Raw genomic sequence first — 22,780 nt, 5'->3', positions numbered from 1 at the left:
TTATTGTCTAGATAAAGTAACACTTAGTGAAGTGTCCATGTGTCCATGCTGAGAGCCATGTTCTCACTGAGAGTGAGCAAAAACAACAACAACACAACTCTACCTTTAACGCGATCCGTAAAGGGGTTTTTATTTTGAAAATCTACAAAAAAAAAAACTGTTTTGAGGCTGTTTTGGGGGCTGGTATGTGGAAACCTCCACTGACTCATTACAGTAGAACATTCTGGGAAACTCAGTGAGGTCAGCCTCATGTCTCGTCTTCAACAAAATGCCACAGGACATGAAGCTGTTGCTTGACAGTGTGTGTGTGTGTGTGTGTGTAGCAGTCCGCCTGATAGGGGTCCTATTTTAGAAAGACTTGAGCGGCGGAGACATTTCTTAGTTATCTGTGGATTCCAGCCCTGAGGAGGTGAGAGGAAGGTCTGCATCAATTCTCCGTGTGTTCACACTGAGCTGCCAAAGAATGTAGAGAATGAGTAGGTGCAGCCACCTCCACAACAGCAGCAGCATCTGTGTGTGAGTGATGATTGTGGAGGTGCAGTAATTGTGATAGTGAGAAACTGATGAACGCCTCAGTTAAGAGCTTAAGTTAGCTTAAGCTTAAGTGGTTTTGTGTTATTTTTTTACCTGAAGCAGGTGGCCCCACATATTTTTACATGACCTGATGTCAGCCCCCCATTTCCCTGTGCACGCCACTGCTTTGCACATCTTGAACTCCTTTGGGGAGACTTTTTTGAAGTTATCTTGGTAAATTGTTCTTCATCTGAACATTTAAGCTTCAGTCTTTGATGTACTTCCCCGTCCAGTTGATCCCATACTGTCTCTTTAAGATTCTGAGGTTAGTCGATGACTTTCAGTGTTTTATATTATATATGGTGGTTATTGTCATTCCAGAAGGAATGGTAGATTTGATTTTATAACCGCTGGAAGGCCACATGTTGAATATCCCGTTTGTTTGAGGAGTTTTCTTTGAGCGCGGCCTTGCCGAAGCTAAAGTGTGACTCAGTGTCCGTCAGACTGTGGCATCTTTGGCATCTTGAGCGGGATGAGGTGAATGAAAGTGGGTGTTGAAGGTTAACATGCTTCCAGTGATTTGAATGTGTTCATGTAGCTCAAGAGAAGCTGATAGAAGGACAGAAAGAAAAAAAAAAAAGAAGAATAGGACAAAATAAATGAAGACTTGAATAAAAACATGTTCCTGAGGAGACAATGATCTCAATGGTTAGTTTCAGGTTGTCTTCAATGAATGTGATGTCCATTTTGTTCCCATTTAGAGGATAATGCATAATAAAGTATGGCAGAAAGTGTGATTGACAGCTGGTATCAACCAATAGGAGCCCTTAGCCGGTCATTTTCCTTTTAATACCATCTACATATTTCCAGATTGTATTATTACTATCATAGTACAGCTAGAACAAATCAATGGTGAACAGTAGCACTGACTGTACTACTGTATGTTAAACGAGAGCATGTACGCACAGGTCCGCCCAACAGTAGCAAATAAAGGAACATCGTAAGCGACCTCTGCTTGGATTCCACACATTTCTTTTTTTTTTTACTGCTCAAGGGCATGTTTATCCTTCTCTGACCCAAATTACAGGGTGAGGGAGAAAGAGGGATGAAGAAGAAGAAGAGAGGGGGAGGAGGAAGAGTAGCAGAGACGACGGGTTCAGGTGTTCAGGAACAGCTGTCTCCAAATGAAAAGGAAAATAACAAAAACAGGAGTGGGTGGATGAGGGACAGACAGACGGGGAGATGGAGGGGATGAGTGAGAGAAAATGAGGGGGTGTATCAAAAGACTGGAGATTAATATTTCCTGAGAGACACGCACAATAATTGTTTATGATGATTGACAGTATAAAAAAGGCGGGCAGGATGTGTGTTTAGTCCGGATGCGTGTGAGGCTGCGCGTGCTGTTCACACACAGATACAAAAGGACGGCAAACAAAGCCGGGCTCGCCGTCCAGAAAGCTGCAACACATGATATCAAGCAAACACAGTACTCGCTCTCTTTTTCTCACACAGAGTGTGAACAACAGCTCAGCTCTGTCAGCAAACAATGCCTTCTGGTTGTTGATCCTCAAATCTGGACATAAATCCAGTTAACAATATAAAAAAAAAAAAAAGCAATCTGTATTTTTCTCAAGGGGGACATAGATACATGAACACAGTGCTGCAATAATTCCCCATTTCTCATTTGGTTGCTCCTATAGTTTCGTTGCCTCGGGAGCTTCCAGCACAGACGTGGTGGGGGACAAAGCAAGAGCCCAAAACTGGAAAATAAGAATTAAAAACCTAAGAGATTGGATATTTTACAGCCGTTTTATATTCCCTCTGAGGAAGTGCCTGTTTTGTACTAAATGTGTGGCTTTATAGAAATACTGTCTAATAACTGAATGCCACAATTCTATGACCTCAAAATGAAAAGTATCCTTTGTCTATTTTGTACACGCTGCTTTCAAACGCACTGAAGGCAACATTTGGATACCACCCATCACCACCACCCTCCTTCCTTCCTTTAGTGCACTTACAACCAAGGACAGATATTCTATAGGCTTTGGCACCCTCTGCAGGAATTCAGAAGCACAGCCAAAAATGAAGACCGTCATCATGGGTGAAGCTTTTTTGGGAAAAAAGGCGGTTGCTTCATATAATACACTATGAAGTTAAATCTTAAATAAAAACCCAGCATTCATACATTTTAGAATTACTGACTCATTGTACGACTGAGTCATATTCACCATCTTAGCAGCTCCAATAAGAAATTGGTGCACTTATGATTTGATCAGTAACCCATCCTCATGAAATGATCGGTTTGATTTAAGTTGCTTGTCCAATAAGAAGTCAACATATGATGCTCATTAACACATTAAGATCTTGTCTTTGGCTCTTTCAGTCTCTAGGTGGCACTGTGGCCATGAAGCAAAGAGCTAAATCATGACATCATTCTTTTAACCAGTTGTTGAACTGCACAGTGTTTTTGCTCATGGATGTGTCAGTCTAACTTCAGTCCACGCCATCGTCATGGTACCTGCAAAATCAGCGTACAATTACAGCCGACATAACCACACTGGCAACAAGTGAAGATAAACATGGAGGTGTAAACATTACTGAGAGCTTTCAGACACTGATGAGGATATTATGCTCACTAATGAAACTGCCATGAGAAGTGTTTTCAAACAGCTTGATACAAAGAGCACACTGGAGTGATTTTGCTGGTTAGAACGAAACGTGAATGTAAAAAAAGAAAGAAAACACCAATCATTTGAGATTAAATGACATTTAAAACGGGCCAGAACTCAGATAATAATTTAACACAGTAGCCTTTTTTAATCCTGATCCAAGCTCAGGACCGAGCGTTCAAACGTCAGGTTAAAATTCCACTTTTGCAATTTATCTTCCTTGCCAATTAAATTGTCTGAACGCGGAATCAGGGCCAAATAAATATGACCCACCAAATGTCAGACAAGTTGTGCAGAGTACTGATGAGAGCAGAAAACCCATCTGCTTCTTCATCATTCACTCAAGTAAAAGAAAAACAAAACAAAGCAGCACAGTGTTTGACTTTCTCCAAAAAACATTTATTAGACAACAATTTTCTTGCTTGCAGCTGCGACCTGTAGAGAAAAAACACAGAAGAGAAAACCATGAAGCATAAACAGACTAGGTGTTTGTAGGTGTCTGAAAACTTTACTCAACTGATGTCGGGAAAAACTGTATTTTAATGGTTTGATTATGCTGCCATGGCTTGTGCAAACAACTACTTGAGTGCATTTTATTCAATCAGAATCCAATTAAATCTCACCCCACACAATAATGCAGCACAGTATTGTGTTTAAATAGGAAAATGTGCAACTTAAGTGACTGCGATGCTATCAAAATGCAATTTCACGGGGTCTTCAGTGAGGACATTTCCACATAACAGTCACTGTTTTCCAGAAGTGTTCTAGCTGGTCTTTTCTGACCCCGTTCAGACCTGGTATTAACAACATCCATCCTCAGTGATCGGATCACTGCCAAGTTCAGGTCTGAACAGCCTTAATATTTCCTGAATGAGTCCTCAGATCACAGAAAACACATTCAGAGGTGGATTTGAAGACAAATGTGTCCACATTCTCGAGCTGCATGAACTCAATCTGTCCTCAGGATGGATTGAAGACCACCTCACCAGCGATAGTTTCAAGGCATTACACTGATCAGTGTACACACACACATTCATTTGAAACTATGGACATATTCTTCTCCCACTGGTTAAAAAGGACAGCTTTGATTCACTCCTCTGCTCCTCTGCTTTTGTCACTCTCTCATGCATGCACGCAAACAATGACAGCAGACACACGTGTACTCGATAAAGACGTCATTCTGTTCTCTCCCTAACAACCAGGCTGTGGCTCGGATCACTAAAGACGGACGTTAATACCAGGTCTGAGCGCCGTTCAATAGAACGCGGCAGAAACCGAGCTTGCAAGCACACAGCAAAAACATCGGAAACACCAGGGATGACATGTGAGGAGGTAGTGGAGTCACACCAATGTTCTCTGTGCCAGATCTGTGCAGCAGGCAGGGCCAGCACAGGTCTCCTCATCTGCATACTGCTCATCAGCATGGGTAAACAAGGAGAAAACTGGTGCCATACGGCAGTTTTGCCAAGCATGAAATTCCCTCCTCGTGTTCACCCCCTTTACCCTTGGATTAGCACGTCGCTGCATCTCTCCTGATTTTTTTTTGACGTGGTCCAACTCAGTTTTTGTCTTTTTTAGCAAATAAACAATTCCCGTTGTCTGCCGGACGGGAGACAAAACTCGCTGTGTTTAAATCGGCCTGCTGAAGAGACACTGGGGCCATTATACAGTACAGCTGAAACATGACGGGTCGCATCAAAGCAGACAATTCTGTGATCACGTGTGCTTAAGCCACCACGCCGACGCATCATGGGAACGTCACATAAAACAGCAGCACATCAGTCGGTCACTGTAACTGCCCTTTGTCTGGCCAGCATGAGGTTGTTGTGACACTCATTCATCTGCCGGGGAGCCTGAACTCAGAGCTTTTAATACTAGCAGTGGACGAAAAGCATTTGTGAGCTTATACTAAAAGCCCCAGTAAAATAACTAGCATTTAAAGCTTTGGCAGGTCCACTTTTGTCTTTTTGTATCGCTTTGACAAAATAGACAAATAGAGGTGCAGGTTCTCAAAGAGCCAATCACTCCATGTAACCCACAGACCAGAGAAATATCTCATGTATTCCATGTCCTAGGCTTTTTCGTACAAGTCACAGAAGTATGCCAAGTGGTGCATTTAGTCAACAGGAAGTAACATATTTCGGACTAACAGACACCACGACTGCACTACCCAATCAACCTTCAAACCCTCTAGAATTATACAAGGACAGACATTAAGAACGGACAGAAGACCAGACGAAAATAGATTTGTACTTCTGAAATACGACTTTGCCACTGTCCTTAGAGAAAAAACCTTCCAACAGGTTAAAATATTTGTTGCACTCTGTTTCAGAAGTTCAACAGTTTTCTGTAAAAACTGTCAGTTGGGCTGTGACTCATCCATTAATTGTGTATGCAGTAACCATTAAAGGTATTAAGGCTAATAGTGTATGAGTAAAAGCACTTAATGTTTGAAGAAATATCCAGGTTTTTTGTAACACTTAAGCTTCATAAACTTTAGGGCATAAATTGTCAGAAAAAGACATCCAAGACATGTCAGACTATTGGATTAGTTGGGTAACTGGATGGATTTGCCCTCTACATTCAGTGGTGTGTATGTCAACATAACGACAAGGGAGGATTTCTCACCTGGCCGGCAATTCTATCCAGGTCTCTGGTTCCCTGGGAGGTTAGTCTGCGACCACTGAGAGAAAAGGTGAACAGAAATTAACAGGGAAAACAGTGGAACACTAAAATACATCAACCGCATAATGGGCAAAAATCAATACACAAAATACTTAATTCCTCAATAAGTACTTCTTTAGGCAACACTGAACCCACTATTAGAGCCGTGGTCCGATCAATTCTGCCTCCATACATGTTGGCAAAAATTTAAATCACTCATTATCAAGCGTGGAATATATAATTTAAAATGGATTGCCATTCTCTTGGCCATTTGAAGTAAATAACACTGAGGCAGCTAATTAAGTCTTTGATAGAGTGATTACATTTTCATGGCACACATCAAAAACGTACACATTTAGAGGTTTCACAGTAAAACTGCATTTTACTGGCAAGCCTGTTTTCTATTGTTTCTGAAAATGAACCCCACTGTTGCTTAAATGAGTGGGAGCATGTGGAGAGTGCAACAACCTTTCAGTAGAGGTGAACAATATTTTGAAAATGTAGTCATTACAATATCAACATGTGCAATATACAAACCACAAATGCTGGCTTAATTAAGCAACACAAGTCCGACACCTTTAAATTAAGACTTTTACATGCTTATCGCTTGCGTTAACTTCAAAATAAATAATGAAAATGGAAAGAAGTGTGATGTATGAAAATACAAGGCTCGGTCCAAATGTCATGATTCTCCTTTTATGTCAGTTTGCTTCAGTGTTTCATTGAAGTGAAGGGTTATGTTCACTTAGTAAAATATCTCATTGGTATCAGAATATTTAATACTTAAATTACATTCATTTACATTTTTTCCACCTAACCTTTTGGCCTTTGACAATTTTTTTGGCGGCAAAATTCACATAACGACCAAAACCCAGCATATACGGGCTAATGTAAACCCTGCTTGCTACACACGGTTAGTGATAAAACTCAAAGCAAACATTAAGCTGCAGTGTACAACTATTGGTGATTTTTTTGAGCTGCATTATTCACTAACATTTTCGTGGACGTTTTTACTCGTACTCTGCAGTCATCTGGCTTTACAGGCATGTTGCCATTACCTCAAAACTTTTGAGGCAATGGCACTTTTCTCAACACACTTGTGTGCAGCATGGATATGTGACTGGGTGAGACAAGATCTGAACAGCACTATGCCGAGAAGCAGAGTTGTGGAGTTCATATGCCTACTCTGCAATGTGTGAACCTATTTACAGAAATGTAGAGACTTTTATTTACATTTTAGTAGTTGCTGGTTTTACAAAACATATGTTGTCATATTGTTGCCACACAGTATGCAACGTTACCACACATTCCACATTTTCTTCCAACATCATGCTGCCCAACTTGACAGTTATAGCAGCCATAAATTGCCATGCATGTACTACTTACACATTGACAAAGAATTTCATATTCAAAGGTTCAGGTTAAAAATGCACAAAGATCTCATTGTGTCAGTGTGCAGAGTTTAGTATCATTCTATTGGACAACTTGATAACAATTGTCCAGCTTTCAAGTATGTACAACAATTAATATCCTCACCCCTGGGGATCCTTCTCGATCATCTTCAGCAGCTCTAGGGCCTGCAGCACCTTACGAGCCACGTTCTTGGAGCCTACGCTGAAGTGAGAAGGGCACACACCGTTCCTCTGGCGACCCCCATAGATCTTGGTCATGGAGCCAACACCAGCACCTCCACGAAGGTACAGGTGACGGACTGTGGATGCTGACAGGGCAGAAGAGAGTGTGTGTGAATTTAGTTTGTTACGTTGGATATTTGCTTTCACTGTAACCAAGTGCAAAAGGCTGGATGAGTGGGTATGTGGTTCCAGTGACATCAATACAACTGCCATTTAAAATTTCATGAGTAATGAAATTGTACTTTTAGATTATAAATTGTACATTATCACCAAGCCTTTAGAGTTTAATCACACATTTAATTATATATTTAAGCACCCACGACAATCATTTGGGAATGTAACATCTTCAGGGATCAGTCTCTTTCACTTCATCAAAATGAGTAATTAAGCAACACAAGTCCCAGAGACTCATCAACTTCAGCAAACAAAAACAATAAATATATTGCCGCAACTTTAATTTGGTAGATAGGTCTACACTGTTACCTACAGCTTATTTGTCCTTTGAAAAAAATCTATCACCATCAAATATTAATTCTATAAGGCTGACTGTGGGAACATCCAACTTGAGCATGTTCTTAAACTACTCTGCATCAAAGGTTTGTCAAACTTGCATCGAGAACACAATATACTTAAGTGAATCAAGAAAATGTAACCTATGAGAGAGACCTGACTGAAATAACTGAAGTTTTAACAATGTGAAAAGTGTTGAGTGAGAATTATTTCCAAACCATTTCATACATTTTCCATTAAGCTATAACATACTGCAGCACTGCATTTCATACATTTATGAAATGCTTACATGGCAGCGGTTTCATTTAAATAAACATTTACAGCTTTCATTATATCAATACATTTATGTTGCACATCCTAACACCCACAGGATACTGTACTATTATGCCTGATCATTACAATACACAATCTGACTGTCAAGAATGAATAAACGTTTGGTTGAAGGCCAAAATTAACAAAAATATTCACTTACCAGCTCTGATGTAGAACCAGTTCTCATCACTGGGGGCCAGCTCCTTGTGCTTACCCAGCTTGACAAGGTCCACCCAGTCGGGCACCTTCAGCTTTCCGGACCTGAGGCACAACATCAGAGAGACATGATGATTTATATTAAACTACTTAACAGGTTATGTTAGCCACTTCACTTCCACTTCATCAACTTAAGGTCATGCATTTACCAGACGTTTAAGTAAAAATTGAAGCAAAAAACTAAGTGGAGTTCAAGTCCTTGAAACAGCAAGAGCAAACTCTGGAATCAAAATACTCACTTCTTCAGGAAGGCCGCCAGGGCACGGACAAACTCCTGCTGGTTGACGTCTTTCACTGTGACACCTGGCATCTGATTAAAATAATATAAAGTTAATTAACATTTACTGGCACGTGCGAGGATGACTGATCAGCACCACAGCCATGTGTATACTCCAGTCCAGAGCATGTCATTGCATGATACCACTAACGTGGTCCGACGTAAAAGGGCAGCTATAGACTGAACTTTAGAGATTGACATCTCGGACAGTCATCCGTCTACATGACTGACCCGTTAGCCTTCAGTTACACTTAGATTCCATATATCAAGCAACGACATACAATTTATACATCATGATCTCGGTTGCATGCTTTCAGCCGGCATTAGCTTCCCTACTAGCAAGCATGTCAGCTAATGACATGAGGGTGTTAATCGCCGATTCTATTTAGCCGTCAAGACTTTCTTCAACATTCAACAACGTTCAGTTAAACTTTAAGCAAGACCTAATCAACTACAATGAACAATTAATCTGCTCGTTGACTAGAAATATAAAGTAACATCGCGACAGTTAGCATCTGGCTAGTAGGCCCCAGCGAGGTAGCATGGGGGCAGCCATAGCCGAGACTGACGATGTGAGACCAGCACTCACATAAAACCAACTAAAAAACCATTATACACGTCTAATGACTGCACGCAAAGCTCTGCCAATTGCATAAATAACGCGTTATATCGCACCTGGGTACGTTTCGAGGGCAAACGCTAACGTTTTTAAGCAATTTAAGGTGAAATAACCGGGAAGGGAAAGACAGCGCTTTACCTTGCTTGTGGACAGCGAAGGGAAGAGGGTGGAACGGGGTTTCCAACCCGTGTTAAAACGGGCAGATCTCGATTCTTCACGCGAGAACAGAGCGTTGTTTTTTTCACCGGTGACACCGATGATGATTTCAAGAGAAGCGCCGCTCAAAGAAAGAAAGAAAAGAAAGAAAGAAAAATAAAAGCTCAGCTAATTTCATAAAAACTAAATAACAGACATGTTATGAAATTAAAAGTCAATTCACTGAGTCCATTTAAGTTCTTGCATGTTACACAAATTATGGGTGTTCAAATAAAAATAAACACATTCCAAAGAAAAATGACTTTTTAAAAAAAATTGTAAAATATTTAAAAAATATATTGTTTAATTGATAATTATTAATGAATAAAGTATAAAAAAATTACTGGCGTTATTACCTCTTAAAGGATGTGATCTGTCACTGTCATTTAAAATTTCACTCAACAGTCAAAAAAATGAATAAATACATGTGGTTGATGACAGATCTCTCACTGAATGGTAGAGTTAAGCTGAAGAAATATCCGGATCTGTTATTGTCAATTAGATATGCCCTCTGTCATGTACAAAAACATGGATAACATTTTATTTTATTTTACTAAATGCAATGGAGGCATGGTGTAAACATCTGCGAAATTAACTAATACATTCAAATGAAAACACCTACATCTTTATAAATAACAGGTGTAATTCATTTTGATAGGAAGAGTCACAATGTTTGCTTATATGTATTTGAACATTTGAAAAGCTGCTGTACCTGTCAATATTTCATTAAGATTCATTCATTATCTTTCTGCTTGTTGTGTGGACACAGAAACATTACTAACTTCTACATTTAAAATAACACAAATATTCTCTATAAAATCTTTTAGAAAGATTGGTCTGACAATTTTTAACCAGCTTGATAATGCAGAGGAGCAGTTACTCAAATATGAAGTTGTTCCTTCATACAGTAAATTTCAATTATCAGTCAGTCACACTTACAGAGAAGGGAAATGTGTATACATACATGTATGTATATATATATATATATATATATATATATATATATATGTATATATGGTTCATGACAAGAGTTGTATTGGTAATAATAAAAGTGAGTGAGGTTTTTTTTACTACTAAAAGTGGACTAACTCGAAATGAACTTTGATCGTTTTCTGCAAGAACTGTTACTACAGGCCAAGCCGATGTACTAACAGTTAAAAGTTATGAACATGAAAACAATTGTGGATACAATAGATTCAATAAATAAATAAAGAACAAGAGAAAGACTATAGACTAAAGTAGAGCATAGTGTAGAATAAAATAATAATGTAGTTTAAAATCATGAAAAGAAAGATTAACATTTAACATTCACATTTGGTGCTGAGTTCAAATCCACAGTTCAGTAGAACTTAGAGGCTTATTATGAGCTTTATATTCTTTTAATATGTCATTAATGTATTCTGCACCTAAACCATGTAGTGAGAACGTTAAAGTATTTTCTATAGCTGACTGGGAGCCAGTGTAAAGACTTTAAAACTGGAATAATCTTCTAGCGCTTTATCCTCCACATGCTATACTAATAATAACACTAATAGACACTAAACATATGAAAGACAGCAAAATTAATCACATTTTTAGGAAGATTCATATGGGTTTCAATTCATTTGGAACAATGTTTATTTTCTCTCAGTTGAAATTTAATTTTCTAAACACAACTTGAATAAATGTTTTTCTCATTAACTTAACTGAGAACGGGGAATAAAGATGGCACTTTTCCATTACACAGTTTTTTCCATCAGTGTTAGGACCTGGTACCTGGTGCTTCTTTGGTACCGGCTCTGGTGAGGTTCCAAGCGAGCTGAGTCCAAGTCCCATTTCAGCTGCTACTGATTGCTAATTGGTAGATTTATCAGACGTGTAACTCGGAGAAACTGATTTTCTTTTACTTATACTTCTTATAGTCGAAATTCATTCATTTGCACACGGTCCACACTCCGTTGCGATGTTACTTTCAATAAGTTTTCCATAAGTTTTTAAACCTTAAACATCCAACACAGGTCTTCCGAGCCGGTTCGTTTGGGGAGGTGTGATTGAGCAACCAAACTCTGATTCGCACCAGAGAAGGGAACTCTGGTCTGTGTAAAAACGTAGGTCTCAGATTGTTGATACAGTTTAACGAGACTATTTGATGTTGCAAGATTCCTGTTTTATTTTGTGAAGGCACCATTTGAATAAACAGTTTGATCATAAAAAAAGGTGTGATTTATGCTGACTTGGATAAATAAGTTCTTGTACTAAAAAAAAAAAAAAATAAGGTAACAATTTTCATGGACATTTCTGAGAATTTCTTAGAATAACTAAAATGAGTAATTTTAACACAATGGCAAATCATGTCACTAGTACTAAAGTAATTGAGTTTGACTAACTAGGTAAGTCTTGTGGCATGTACTCAATACTAGCTATGTTGAATTAACTTAAAAATATCCATGCAAACTGTTGAGCCAGCACATCATTTGTTAGAGTGTATATTTGGACAGTGACACAAACTTCATGATTTGGGCTCTGCTTGCCTCCACATTGGATTTGAAATGAAACAACTACAACGGAATTGAAGTGCAGACTTTAAGGTTTAATTCAACAAAAATATATGAATAAATATGTAGGAATTGCAGCTATTTTTATACAAACGCTCCTCATTTCAGGGGCTCAAAAGTAATTGGACAAATAAACATAACCCTACGTAAAATGCAGGCAATTGACTGCCTGAAGTCTGGAACTCATGGACATCACCATCCTTTGTGACGCTTTGCCAGGCCTTTACTGCAGCTGTCTTCAGTTGTTGCTTGTTTGTGGCTCTTTCTGCCTTAAGTTTTGTCTTGAGCAAGTGAAATGCATGCTCGAATATTCCACTTCTTTGCTTCCTGGGTTGCTCTTGCAGTATGTTTTGGATCATTGTCCATCTGTACTGTGAAGCGCCGTCCGATCAACTGCATTTGGCTGAATGTGAGCAGAAAGTATATCCCTATACACTTCAGAATACATGCGGCTGCTTCTGCCTTTAGTCACATCATCAATAAACACATTGGAAGCCAATGCATGCCCATGTCATCACACTGCCTGTGGTGTGCTTTGGATCATGAGCTGTTCCAGTTCTTCTTCCCATCATTCTGGTACATGATCTTAGTCTCATCTGTCCAAAGAATGCTGTTCCAGAACTGGGCTGGCTTCTTCAGGTGTTTTTCTGTCAATTCTGGCCTTTCTATTTTTGAGGCTGATTAATGGTTTGAACCTTGTGGTGAATGAGTATTAATTCTCATGAAGTCTTCCTACTTCCTGGAGAGTGTTCTTCACTTGAGTGGATGTTGTGAAGGGGTTTTTCTTCACCATGGAAAGGATTCTGCGATCATCCACCACTGTTGTCTTGCGTGGACGTCCAGGCCTTTTTGAGTTCCCCAATCCCTTGCTCCAATTTGGATTTGAATACTCTCAAATTACAGCTTATATAATTATATAATTGTATCCTGAATATGCTTTCGCCAACAGCTAAAATAACAACAACAAACAGAAGTTGTCCTGCATGAAAACAACAGATGAGCCAGTTTTCTTGTTCATTGCAGTCTCGTCTTCTCCTTCAGTAATTCTTGATGCAGCGCCGCCCCAGACGAGGAAGGGAACACTTTATTCAAAAGGTTCAGTTCATTTCACTAAAGCGCAAAAGTGTGAATGTTGCAACCCCCAATCGTACCGAGTCTAGCGGAGACTATGAGGAGTGAATACGACCTTAAAAATCCTGCATTCATGTCTATAATCTCAATATTTAACAGAGGAGTCTGGTGTATTTAGCGACAGCACTGCTGAACGCCAGTGACGGCGAGACCCGTTCGACCGCATTTCAGTGTCAGACGGAGTCTGTGCTCCGGTCATGCAGGAAGCGCTGAACGATTCTGTGAGCGAATCTTTTTAATGAACCGACTCTAACGATTCAGTTACACCGAAAACAACTGCTTTACAAGTCACTAGTTTGTGTGTTTGTGACGCCACACAAAGACGACCCCGCCCACTTTGAGGAGGTACTACAGTAATGGAAAACGACAAACTGAGTAGAGCCGAGTAATGCTAGAACTGTATAAGGGAAAAGCACCGTAGATGTGTACAGCTACACTGTGCTGGTCCACCATCTTTCACATTCAAAACCACATTAGAATGTTGATTTACTTTCCCTGCACACGCAGAAAGAAACAAAAGATGTTTGAAATGCATTTGCATTGTGGGCCTGTTTTGTTTGTAAAAAAGGATTGGGCTCAGTGTGCCGCTGCTGCCTGGAGCATGAACCTTGGTCCTTCTGGCAGACAGTGGAAGATTGATTCACAGACTCAATGATATGCTTGACTGCTTTTTTGCACAGTTTTCCAGGTCCCGACAATACAATGAATCTCATTTACATGCAAAAACAATAGCAGAAAATAAATCATATAAAGCACACAATCATTTTTCATTACATTTTTACAGCAGCATCAAATCAGTTGTCAGTCTCTCCGTTGTAATTTGAGCCCAGTATCAATCTATAAATCAATCAGTTAGACTTTATTTATATAATGCAGCACCTTTCATTCAAATCAATGCACCCATCGATCAACCATCCCAACAACACATAATTATTAACAAATATGAATATAGGAATTATCACTATTACCAGTCTGTTCTGGGTATCGTCCTGTGTTTTCCCTCGTGGCTGAGCGTGTGATTCATGTGAACCATGAACCACCTGAGAAAATGTTACGCCTAAGTTAAAATACTGTGTCATGAATAGAGCGGGCAAAGTTTCACAGGAGGCAGATTTATTCTGGCTGCAAAATTAGATTAAGATGGAGCGAGGTGACTCTAATTACTATTATTTCATTCATACATTTTATTGTTTAACTTTCAACGGTTTTCTCATCTCTACAGTAGAAGAGTAGGTGATGTTGTTTAACGTGTGATGATTTGCTGAGTAAACCTGGTGTGGTTCCTTGTCCTTATACGTAAGAACGTACAAGAAAAACACACACAAAGTGAAAGGAACGTTATTGTAGAACCTTCTAGAACAGTGTTTTCCTGACCAATCCTGGTCCTCGGGGACCTCTGTCCTGCATGTTTGACAAATTTTCCTGACCTGACTGATGTTGACAGTGTTGAGCGTCACAGGCCTCCAATGATTGGTCAAATTTAATGGTAACGCAGATGTGGATGACTGCGGAAGTTACATAATATAGTTCTTTAAGGATTAATATGATTTAAGTCAAGTTTACTAATGCTTTATATATACAATATATATATAATGCTTTATATATCTAAATAGACGATTTAAGGTAATTTGCCAGTTACCTTATAACACTGAATCAATATACAACTCATTTATTAAAAAAAAATATTAAAAGAACTAATATCTAAACAAGAACAATGTTATAATGTTTTCTGTGTTGTTATACAGTAATAATACAAGCACACTTTAGGTTTAATGAATGATTGAGGGGTTCACTAAATTCTAATTTAATGAAGATTTTACTAAAAAAATAAAAAGCAAACTTGTTTTTTTTTAAATTCAGCATTAATGAGAAAATACTGGGGCATCATAGAGTCTCCTGGTTTATGAGTATACACTGTTTTATAGCACATATCATAAGTGTATATTTTTGAGATATGACTGTAAAATGTCTTGGATAGCTCCATTCATCTTTATTACCGACAATTCATGCTCACTCCATTAAGAAAAACACACTGCGTTCAGAGTTAAGAGCTAAACCCTTTTATTGTCTTTTGCTCTGGAATTCAGAGAAAAGGGAAGAATCAAAGAAAACGTGAGTGGAGGAGGTTTTCATGATAAAAAAGTATAGAACAAAACACACACACACACACATATGAGTGTGTGTTCATGCACATGTAGGTGCATGTGTGCTCCTTATTTACATGTCCCACTGGCTGGCACAGTGTTGCCCTTTGCACACAACCGATGGAAAGGGCAGCCGTGCTCCAACATTGACACAATTGATATGTTTGCAGAGACGAGAGAGAGACAGGGAGAGAGAGAGAGAGAGAGAGACAGGGAGAGAGATAGTGATAGAAGGCGGGTGGATAAGTGGAGGTCTATGAATCAGGTTTACTCGGTCAGATGGTTTAGAGTGAGGGGGTGAGAGGCAGAGAAAGAGGTCCTGGAGGGTCACACAGACGACAGACTGTAAAGCTCTGTATAAAGTAACCGTGTCGTCGCAGGGCATCACCACAGGTAACTGCGTCTTTTTCATTTACTTCATATCAACATCCTGAACATGCTGGGAAGTTGCTTGAATGTTAAAACAGAAACATGCTGGATCTAATTTAAGTCACTGTGATGGTTAAATGTCTTGTTGTGGGGAGATTTGGGGGTTGTCTCCCCTCTCTACTGTCTGTTAGCGCAAGATCGGGGCCACCAACCCAGAGTCCTCAGAACCAGGAGGTCTCAGGTCTCGCGAGAAACACGGCACTACACACATACGCACACACTAGCCAGGTATGAGATCCGGCCAGTGATAGCGTTATTTTAGAAGTTCATCATGGCAGAGCTGGTGAAAACTAAGCAGATTAACCCGCTGAAGCGAGGAAGAGGAATACGAAAAAACACAGGAACATGCAAAACATGACTCCATGAACGTGGCTCCATGGGTTCGGCAGCTCCGGTGAAAACAAATGCACATGTCCAGTAGAGGGGAAGCATCAGGGGGAGCATCAGCGGTGAGTGAGGATAAGGTGGTAGACTATGGATGTTCACGGTGGTGTCGTACAACCATGTACTCTGTAACAGTAGAGGGAGCTCCGTAAAGAAAAAGGCAGCTAATCGACCAAAGTTCCACTTTAACGGAGGCAATTATGGGCCACGCGGCGGTATAGTGGCTAACACTGTCGCCCGTCGGCAAAAAGACTCAAATCTGTTCTTACACTTTGACAATCTTTTTGTGTTGTGTCAAATAAATGATAAAAAAAGGTTAGCAAATTCAGCAGTTAATCAAGGATATAACAATAGTATTGATGGCACAAATATGAGTTACTGAATCCTGCGATGGACTGGTGACCTGTGACCCCGCTCTTTGCCCTGTGTCTCCAGCGACCTGTGACCCTCCTGTGGACGATAAAGCGGTAGAAAACGAATGAAGGCAACTAACGACACAGAGAGGAAGTGGCAACCAATATGAATTGAAAACTTCACATCAGGTGGATTAGGCGCCATTAATTACTCCAGTAAATCAATTTGGCCGAAGCTCTTCAAGTGTGCGAGACAGGAGACAACTGTGTAAGATGATTATGACGCGGTACGAAGAGGTTATTTCATCCACTTGCAATTATTATGGAAAAGTGACGACAACCCCCGGATGTTCTGATAAGGTCAGACTAATTACGAGGGAATGGACAGGTGGCTTATGTTTGCGGCAGCAAATCTCTGCAGCGCACGCGAGGGTGTTGTTCGAGAACACACTCGAATTAGCTGCCAATCGCTTTGCTGGGAATGACTCACCTGGGGAGTGTGTGAACGTGTGTCAGTAAAGTCTCTATTGTATTCCAGCGTGAATGTGTGAATAATGTATGGTGGTGGGCTGCAGGGGAGGGGGGGGGCGAGACAAAACAAAGACAAGGAAAAAAAGAGGAGAGTGTCAGAGCCAGCTTGGCGCTTGTTGCTTTTGCATGGCGCTCACATTCTCGGAGGAGAAGTTCTGTCAAGTCTGCGCTGACCTTTTCACTCTCCAGGCACGTTTACAGCTCTCCAATAGCTATCAAAATAATCTAGTTTCTCACTGCCCATCTCTCTGCTCGTGGCACATGCCTGCGTCGCGTTCTCTCCCATTTCCACATCTGTACTCCCCCTTCTCTCCCGTGCAGAGTGTTTTTCATTATTCTGCCCTTATGCTTAACCTCAAAACATCCTCCACTGTGTTTTCATTTGTATTCCCTCGATCTGTTTATTTGTTTTTGTCTGATGATGCAAATGACTGCACCAGTCTTTGGTTACTGTGGTTACTGTGGTTAAAACTGTGGTTTTATTTGTCTGTTGACGTGATTCGTGTCACTTTGCCTGCATTTGCGTTGTTTAAAGCTGATCAAGTCCCGATTCCCTGCAGATCAATCGCGACACTAATTCACATTAATCACGACACGTGTCTTGCATCGAATTCTATAATTACTCCATCAACGCAAATGATACAGTTTGTAAGACCACGTCATGATACACGATATGTAAAATAAGATATAACAATGGATGCAACAAACATCCATGGAAGAGCGTGCCGTCCTCTGGAGCTATATCTCACCCACAAATTGACTTGTGTCTCTGATCTCCCCCAATGGGGGAATCGATAAAGGTACGTCTGTGGGTAAGTGCTTCGGTCGGTGTTTAAATATCTTTATTCTCTAACTTACAGATGATAAAACCATAAAGACTCTACAGCACACTTGAGAAATCACTGGATAAAAAAGCATATAGAGGATTTATCAGAGGGGGAGTGGACTGAAATATGCAGGGACATGAGATGAATCCAAATATTCCTGATGTCTACGTAACGTGATGTATACATAGAAAAAGAAAGTGAAAAAAAAGAAATGAATTAGAAATATAAAGGTAGCACCAACTATAAAGTCTACCATGACTTGCTAAATCAATACATGTTATAAACACCTGTGTCCCACTCTCACAAATATGACATGTTCTGTTCTTGTTGATGCAAAAGGGGATTTGTGCAGCGACAGTTGCGTTCAGGTGCAACACACTTGTAGTTATGAATGTGAGCCATCAAATGTCATGTGTAATGAATAAGATTTGAATCGGATTAATCAATGTTCCTGGTAATCTGAATGGAGCCGCTGCTGAGAGAGCCATTAAGTAAATGTCAGTGAATTGAGTGGGTGTGAATCACACCTCATTTGCATAAGCATCAATAATGTTTTCATCTTTAATCATGGCTGTTATTCCTCGCCTTTATCAGTCTGTTTCTCTCTCTCTCTCTCTTTTTTCTTATATGTATGTATATATATATATATACATATATATATATATATATATATACATATATATATATGCATATATATATATTTATAAATATATATATATATATATATATATATATATATATATATATATATATATATATATATATATATATATATATATATATAAATATATATATATATATATATATATATATATATATATATATACATATATATATGTACATCTGCCATAGACATGGACTTCATGTGGCTGTACTCGCTGAGTCAGTGCCTCCTCGCTGTGGCTGTGATCGTGGTAAGTGTGAGGCTGTGCTTGGCGGTCAGTGGCACCGGCGCCGTGGCCGACAACCGAGAGGGAACCCAGACCGGCGGAAGTCAACCCGGGAGCGTCTCCTGCTGTCTGCGGCTGTGCCTGGGCTGGGTGGGGGCAGTGGGGGGGGCACTGAAAGTCCCAGTAACTGTGTTGGTCAACCTGCGGACCCCCCAGTGTCTGTACACCTGCATTACCTTGGTGTGTTTCCCCCTGCTGGTCAGGCAGTTTACCATGTTCCTGCTTATACTAATCACACTGGACACTCGCCTGCAGGATCATCTGGCACACAGGTGAGTGTGGGAAAAAACTTGACTCTTAGATTAAAGGTTCAGTATGGAAAATTTAAGCTCTATAAAGGCAGACGCCACTTTTTAACCCACAAAGGACAAACTAAACATCTTTGCACTTTTGATGCTAACTGAAGGCTACATAGTTTCTCCAACACACTTTGAAGGGAAGGGCGAGGAGAGGGATAGGTAGCTGCAACGTACAAGTACACATGAGGTCCCTTTAAGCCCTAGAAATTAAAGCTTTATCACCCTAAATGTAGCGATTAATACTATTCCTATTGCTAGTGTTTGTTCTGCTCTCTGTATCTTCTTCATCTCTGTTTCCAACAAAACAGGTCAGAGAAAGAAGAAAAAAACAACTCAACTCAAGGGCAAATTAACCCTTTTAAGTCTTCTAAAATCTAAATAAACTAAGATGAAATAAAAAGTCACAGGAGGCGCGTCTTAGTATCCTGGATGAACCAAAATAAGTCTGCCAGCGATTTGATTTTGATCCGCAGACACATCTGGAAACGACACCTTTATGGCCAACTTGAGAATCTCAATAAAAAAAAGGAACCAATCACAAACCCCTGGCACGCTAGAGGCGGGGCTTAACCCGATGACAGCAGAGAGGCGACGTCCAGTAGCTTCTGTATACACCCTACATTATCTCTGTCTCGTGGACGTGGGTGGTGACGACACCCTTTCCAGACTCATACTGAATCTCAAATGAGATTGCTGGTAAAAATGACGACGACAAAGAAGAAATGAGTTCACTCAGGTTTTGCGTGCCCACTGATGCCGGTCTGTGCCAATGCCATTAAAAACCCAACAAGTGCAGCGCAGAGTCATTTGTCACAGACGTGAACGCAGATTAAAATCATTCCCACTGTTTTTAATCAAACCCAGGATTAGAGTGGATTTCTAACCATGTGGGAATACGGTTTAACACCAATCCTCAGTGTGATTTAAAGAGTTATATAAGACGGACACATGTGTTTTTTTTTCATGCAATTTCAATTGTGTACAGCACTTAAATACTTTCTCACATGAGTGTGGTGGGGAGGGGAAAGTGTGGGCGGCAACATTCGACAACCAACACTCTCCAGTGTGCTTTTAGCGGTAATGAAAAAAATCAATAAAAAGCAAAGAAAAAAAACAGTAAACATGTCAAGATGTGCTATTAACTGGAACACTAGTACATTAAACAGACTGTTTGCTCAGTGCTCATATAGCTGTTTCTTTATATGTGCTTCTGAGAGGTGGGCGAGTAAATATCAATAGGCTCAAGGCTTTTATGTTTGTGATTGACAATGAAGAGTACAACTAAGTCAAATATATGTTTTGCTTAAAGATTGCATTTTTGTTCACTTTACACTCATGTCTTTTCAAAACCACACACAGTTAAAGCAAACAAAAGGCTCATACAAAAACAATTCCACGCCTGCTTAAATCTACAATATCTACAATAACATGTTTGTTGCATCGTTTTACATCATTTTATCATCATTACATCATAGGAGTTGTTGATCGACTGCTGATTGTTAAGTTGCAAAAATCTGTATTTCTTATTGTTTCTCAAGTTATTTCCCATCAGTGTAACCTTGTTTCAAATATTTCCACATCCATGCTGTCTTTGGGTGGTATAGGTACTCCTCCATGGTGACCCGTCGTCGAGCTCTGTGTGTGGTCCTGCTGTGCTGGGTGGCCTCTGTTCTGTCTTCCTTCGCGCAGTTCTTCAGCTCCGACGTCCTCAACACCCGGAAAAATGGTGGTAGTGGTCCAAGCACAACCGGCCTTGAGCTGCACGGCAACTGGACTACGTCTTTACCTCTCCTCACCCCTTCCACACTCCCATCATGGCACCACCACGACCGCAAGGTCATCGGGAAGCACCTTCCATACGGAGGCTTCCTGTCCAAGTTTTATGTGGAGGACATGCAGAACTTCACCTATGCGGAGATCCACCGCAGTCACTGGGTCGTGTGTTCTCCTGACACTGTTCTCACTCCCACATTTCTAGTCTATGTTCATGGGATGATGGCTTTTATGCTACCATTGCTTTGTCTGTCAGCTCTTTACCTTAGCATGCTCTGCATCAAGCACAGGAATATATCTATCGACCCTTCAAAACGAGATTCCTGCCAGGTCCGCACCCTGGCTCTGTCCCTCTCCCTGTTAGTTCTGCTGTGTCTGCCGATCCACGTCGTCCATGCTCTCTTGCTTTTCACTCCCAGCATCGACCCTCCAGCCTGTGTTCATGCAGTGGCCATGTTCCTCTTCCAGCTGTACAGCCTCGTTCCCCAGATTCTCTTCAAACCCCATTGGACAAAAGTAGGCGAAGAACGAACAACGTTCCCTCTTTCTGTGCCCAACCTTCCACCTGTGGTAGCCGGAATATCCAGAGGGAAGTCTGTCAGTTTGGCTCTGTGTGAGGCAGTGCAGGCAGCTCCGTGGTTATCAGCCAAACACTCCCTCAAAGCCAAAGTGTTCCCCGATGTCTGAGTTCTTGACACGATGGGAGACGTGATCTGTTGTATTAAAAGTAATCATTTTCAATAAAGGGATCGTTCGCGTTTGTTGGAGTGTAGTTGCATGAGGTAAGCTGTGTTTCTATTGTGGTATGGTTCGGTTTGGTACAGTATGGTGCGGTTTGGAATGGTACAGCCCTGGTTGAGGCTTAGGTTTCGACTGAGAACAGTAACTTTACTTAGTAGGCGAGGTGTGGACTGTTCCATTGACGACCACTACACAATGTTGTGAGAAAGGAAATAACAGTCTTTCAACCAGGGATGGCCTTTCTTTAGTTTAACAAGCACACAAAGTTGCTTATAAATAATTACTCCAGCTTTAACGCTATGATTCAACGTTCTCCTCTACAATAACACAGTCGCTCAGTCATAAAGATGGTTGGGTGTGGACAGGCGCGTATAGCTGTTTCTGCATGGATGAGATAAGAAGGTGGCTCATCCTTGTCTTGTGTCCCTCCATCAACCCACTTCAAGCAAACTCTGACTATAGGTAAAACATAAACACCAAGAGTCAGAGAAAATATGATCAGGTCAAACATATTTATAATAAGCCAAATTAAACAACACACTAGTACATTACCAATACAATGTCCCACATCACACAACAGACAACAATGGAGGACATTCACCAGCTCATTTATTCCTGCTCAGTCTGTGGCTGTTTGTCTCAACAAGAGGTCGAGCTTTGTTTGAATGGTAGAATGCTATTTAAAATTGCAGCAACTCTATTGTTGTAGGTGGAGCTACACTATATGGTCAAAAGTATTTGGCCGCACCCATTAACTCTTGATTTGGGGCTGGTTCTCAGGCTTTGGGCTAGGCTATGTTAATCCTTTAGCCTACCAACACATTTTGGACTTGCTTTCCAAATTTGTGGGGACAGTTTGAGGAAGACCCTCTTCTATTTCAACATGACTGTGTCCCAGTGCACAAAGCAAGGACTATAGAGACATAGTTTGACAAGTTTGGTGTGGAAGAACTTGACTGGCCTGCGAAGAGACTTGAGCAGCCAGGTCTTCTCGTCCAGCATCAGTGCCTGACCTCGTCAATGCTCTACAGAATGAAAGGGCACAAGTTCCTTTAGACTCTTGTGCAAAGCCTTC

The 22,780-nt window shown here is 40.5% G+C and overlaps 2 protein-coding genes across 2 annotated transcripts; one reads left to right on the top strand and one right to left on the bottom strand.

Moving 5' to 3' along the window:
• Positions 1-3,559: 3,559 nt before the first annotated feature.
• On the bottom strand, positions 3,560-9,631 carry rps19 (ribosomal protein S19). Its single transcript, XM_044034822.1, has 6 exons — positions 9,553-9,631; positions 8,758-8,828; positions 8,463-8,563; positions 7,383-7,566; positions 5,811-5,865; positions 3,560-3,617 (listed from the first exon to the last, which is right to left on the bottom strand). Exons 2-6 carry the CDS (start codon positions 8,826-8,828, stop codon positions 3,585-3,587), a joined length of 444 nt encoding a protein of 147 aa, XP_043890757.1. The 5' UTR covers positions 9,553-9,631; the 3' UTR covers positions 3,560-3,584.
• A 6,126-nt stretch (positions 9,632-15,757) lies between these two features.
• LOC122774370 (adenosine receptor A1-like) lies at positions 15,758-21,655 on the top strand. The gene is made up of 4 exons (XM_044033549.1): positions 15,758-15,811; positions 18,795-19,164; positions 20,796-21,531; positions 21,592-21,655. Exons 2-4 carry the CDS (start codon positions 18,797-18,799, stop codon positions 21,649-21,651), a joined length of 1,164 nt encoding a protein of 387 aa, XP_043889484.1. The 5' UTR covers positions 15,758-15,811; positions 18,795-18,796; the 3' UTR covers positions 21,652-21,655.
• The last annotated feature ends 1,125 nt before the right edge of the window (positions 21,656-22,780 follow it).

The sequence above is a fragment of the Solea senegalensis genome, linkage group LG9 (genome assembly GCF_019176455.1).
Source record: "Solea senegalensis isolate Sse05_10M linkage group LG9, IFAPA_SoseM_1, whole genome shotgun sequence".
NCBI classification, from domain to species: domain Eukaryota; kingdom Metazoa; phylum Chordata; class Actinopteri; order Pleuronectiformes; family Soleidae; genus Solea; species Solea senegalensis.
This window is presented reverse-complemented; position numbering and strand designations above follow the sequence as displayed.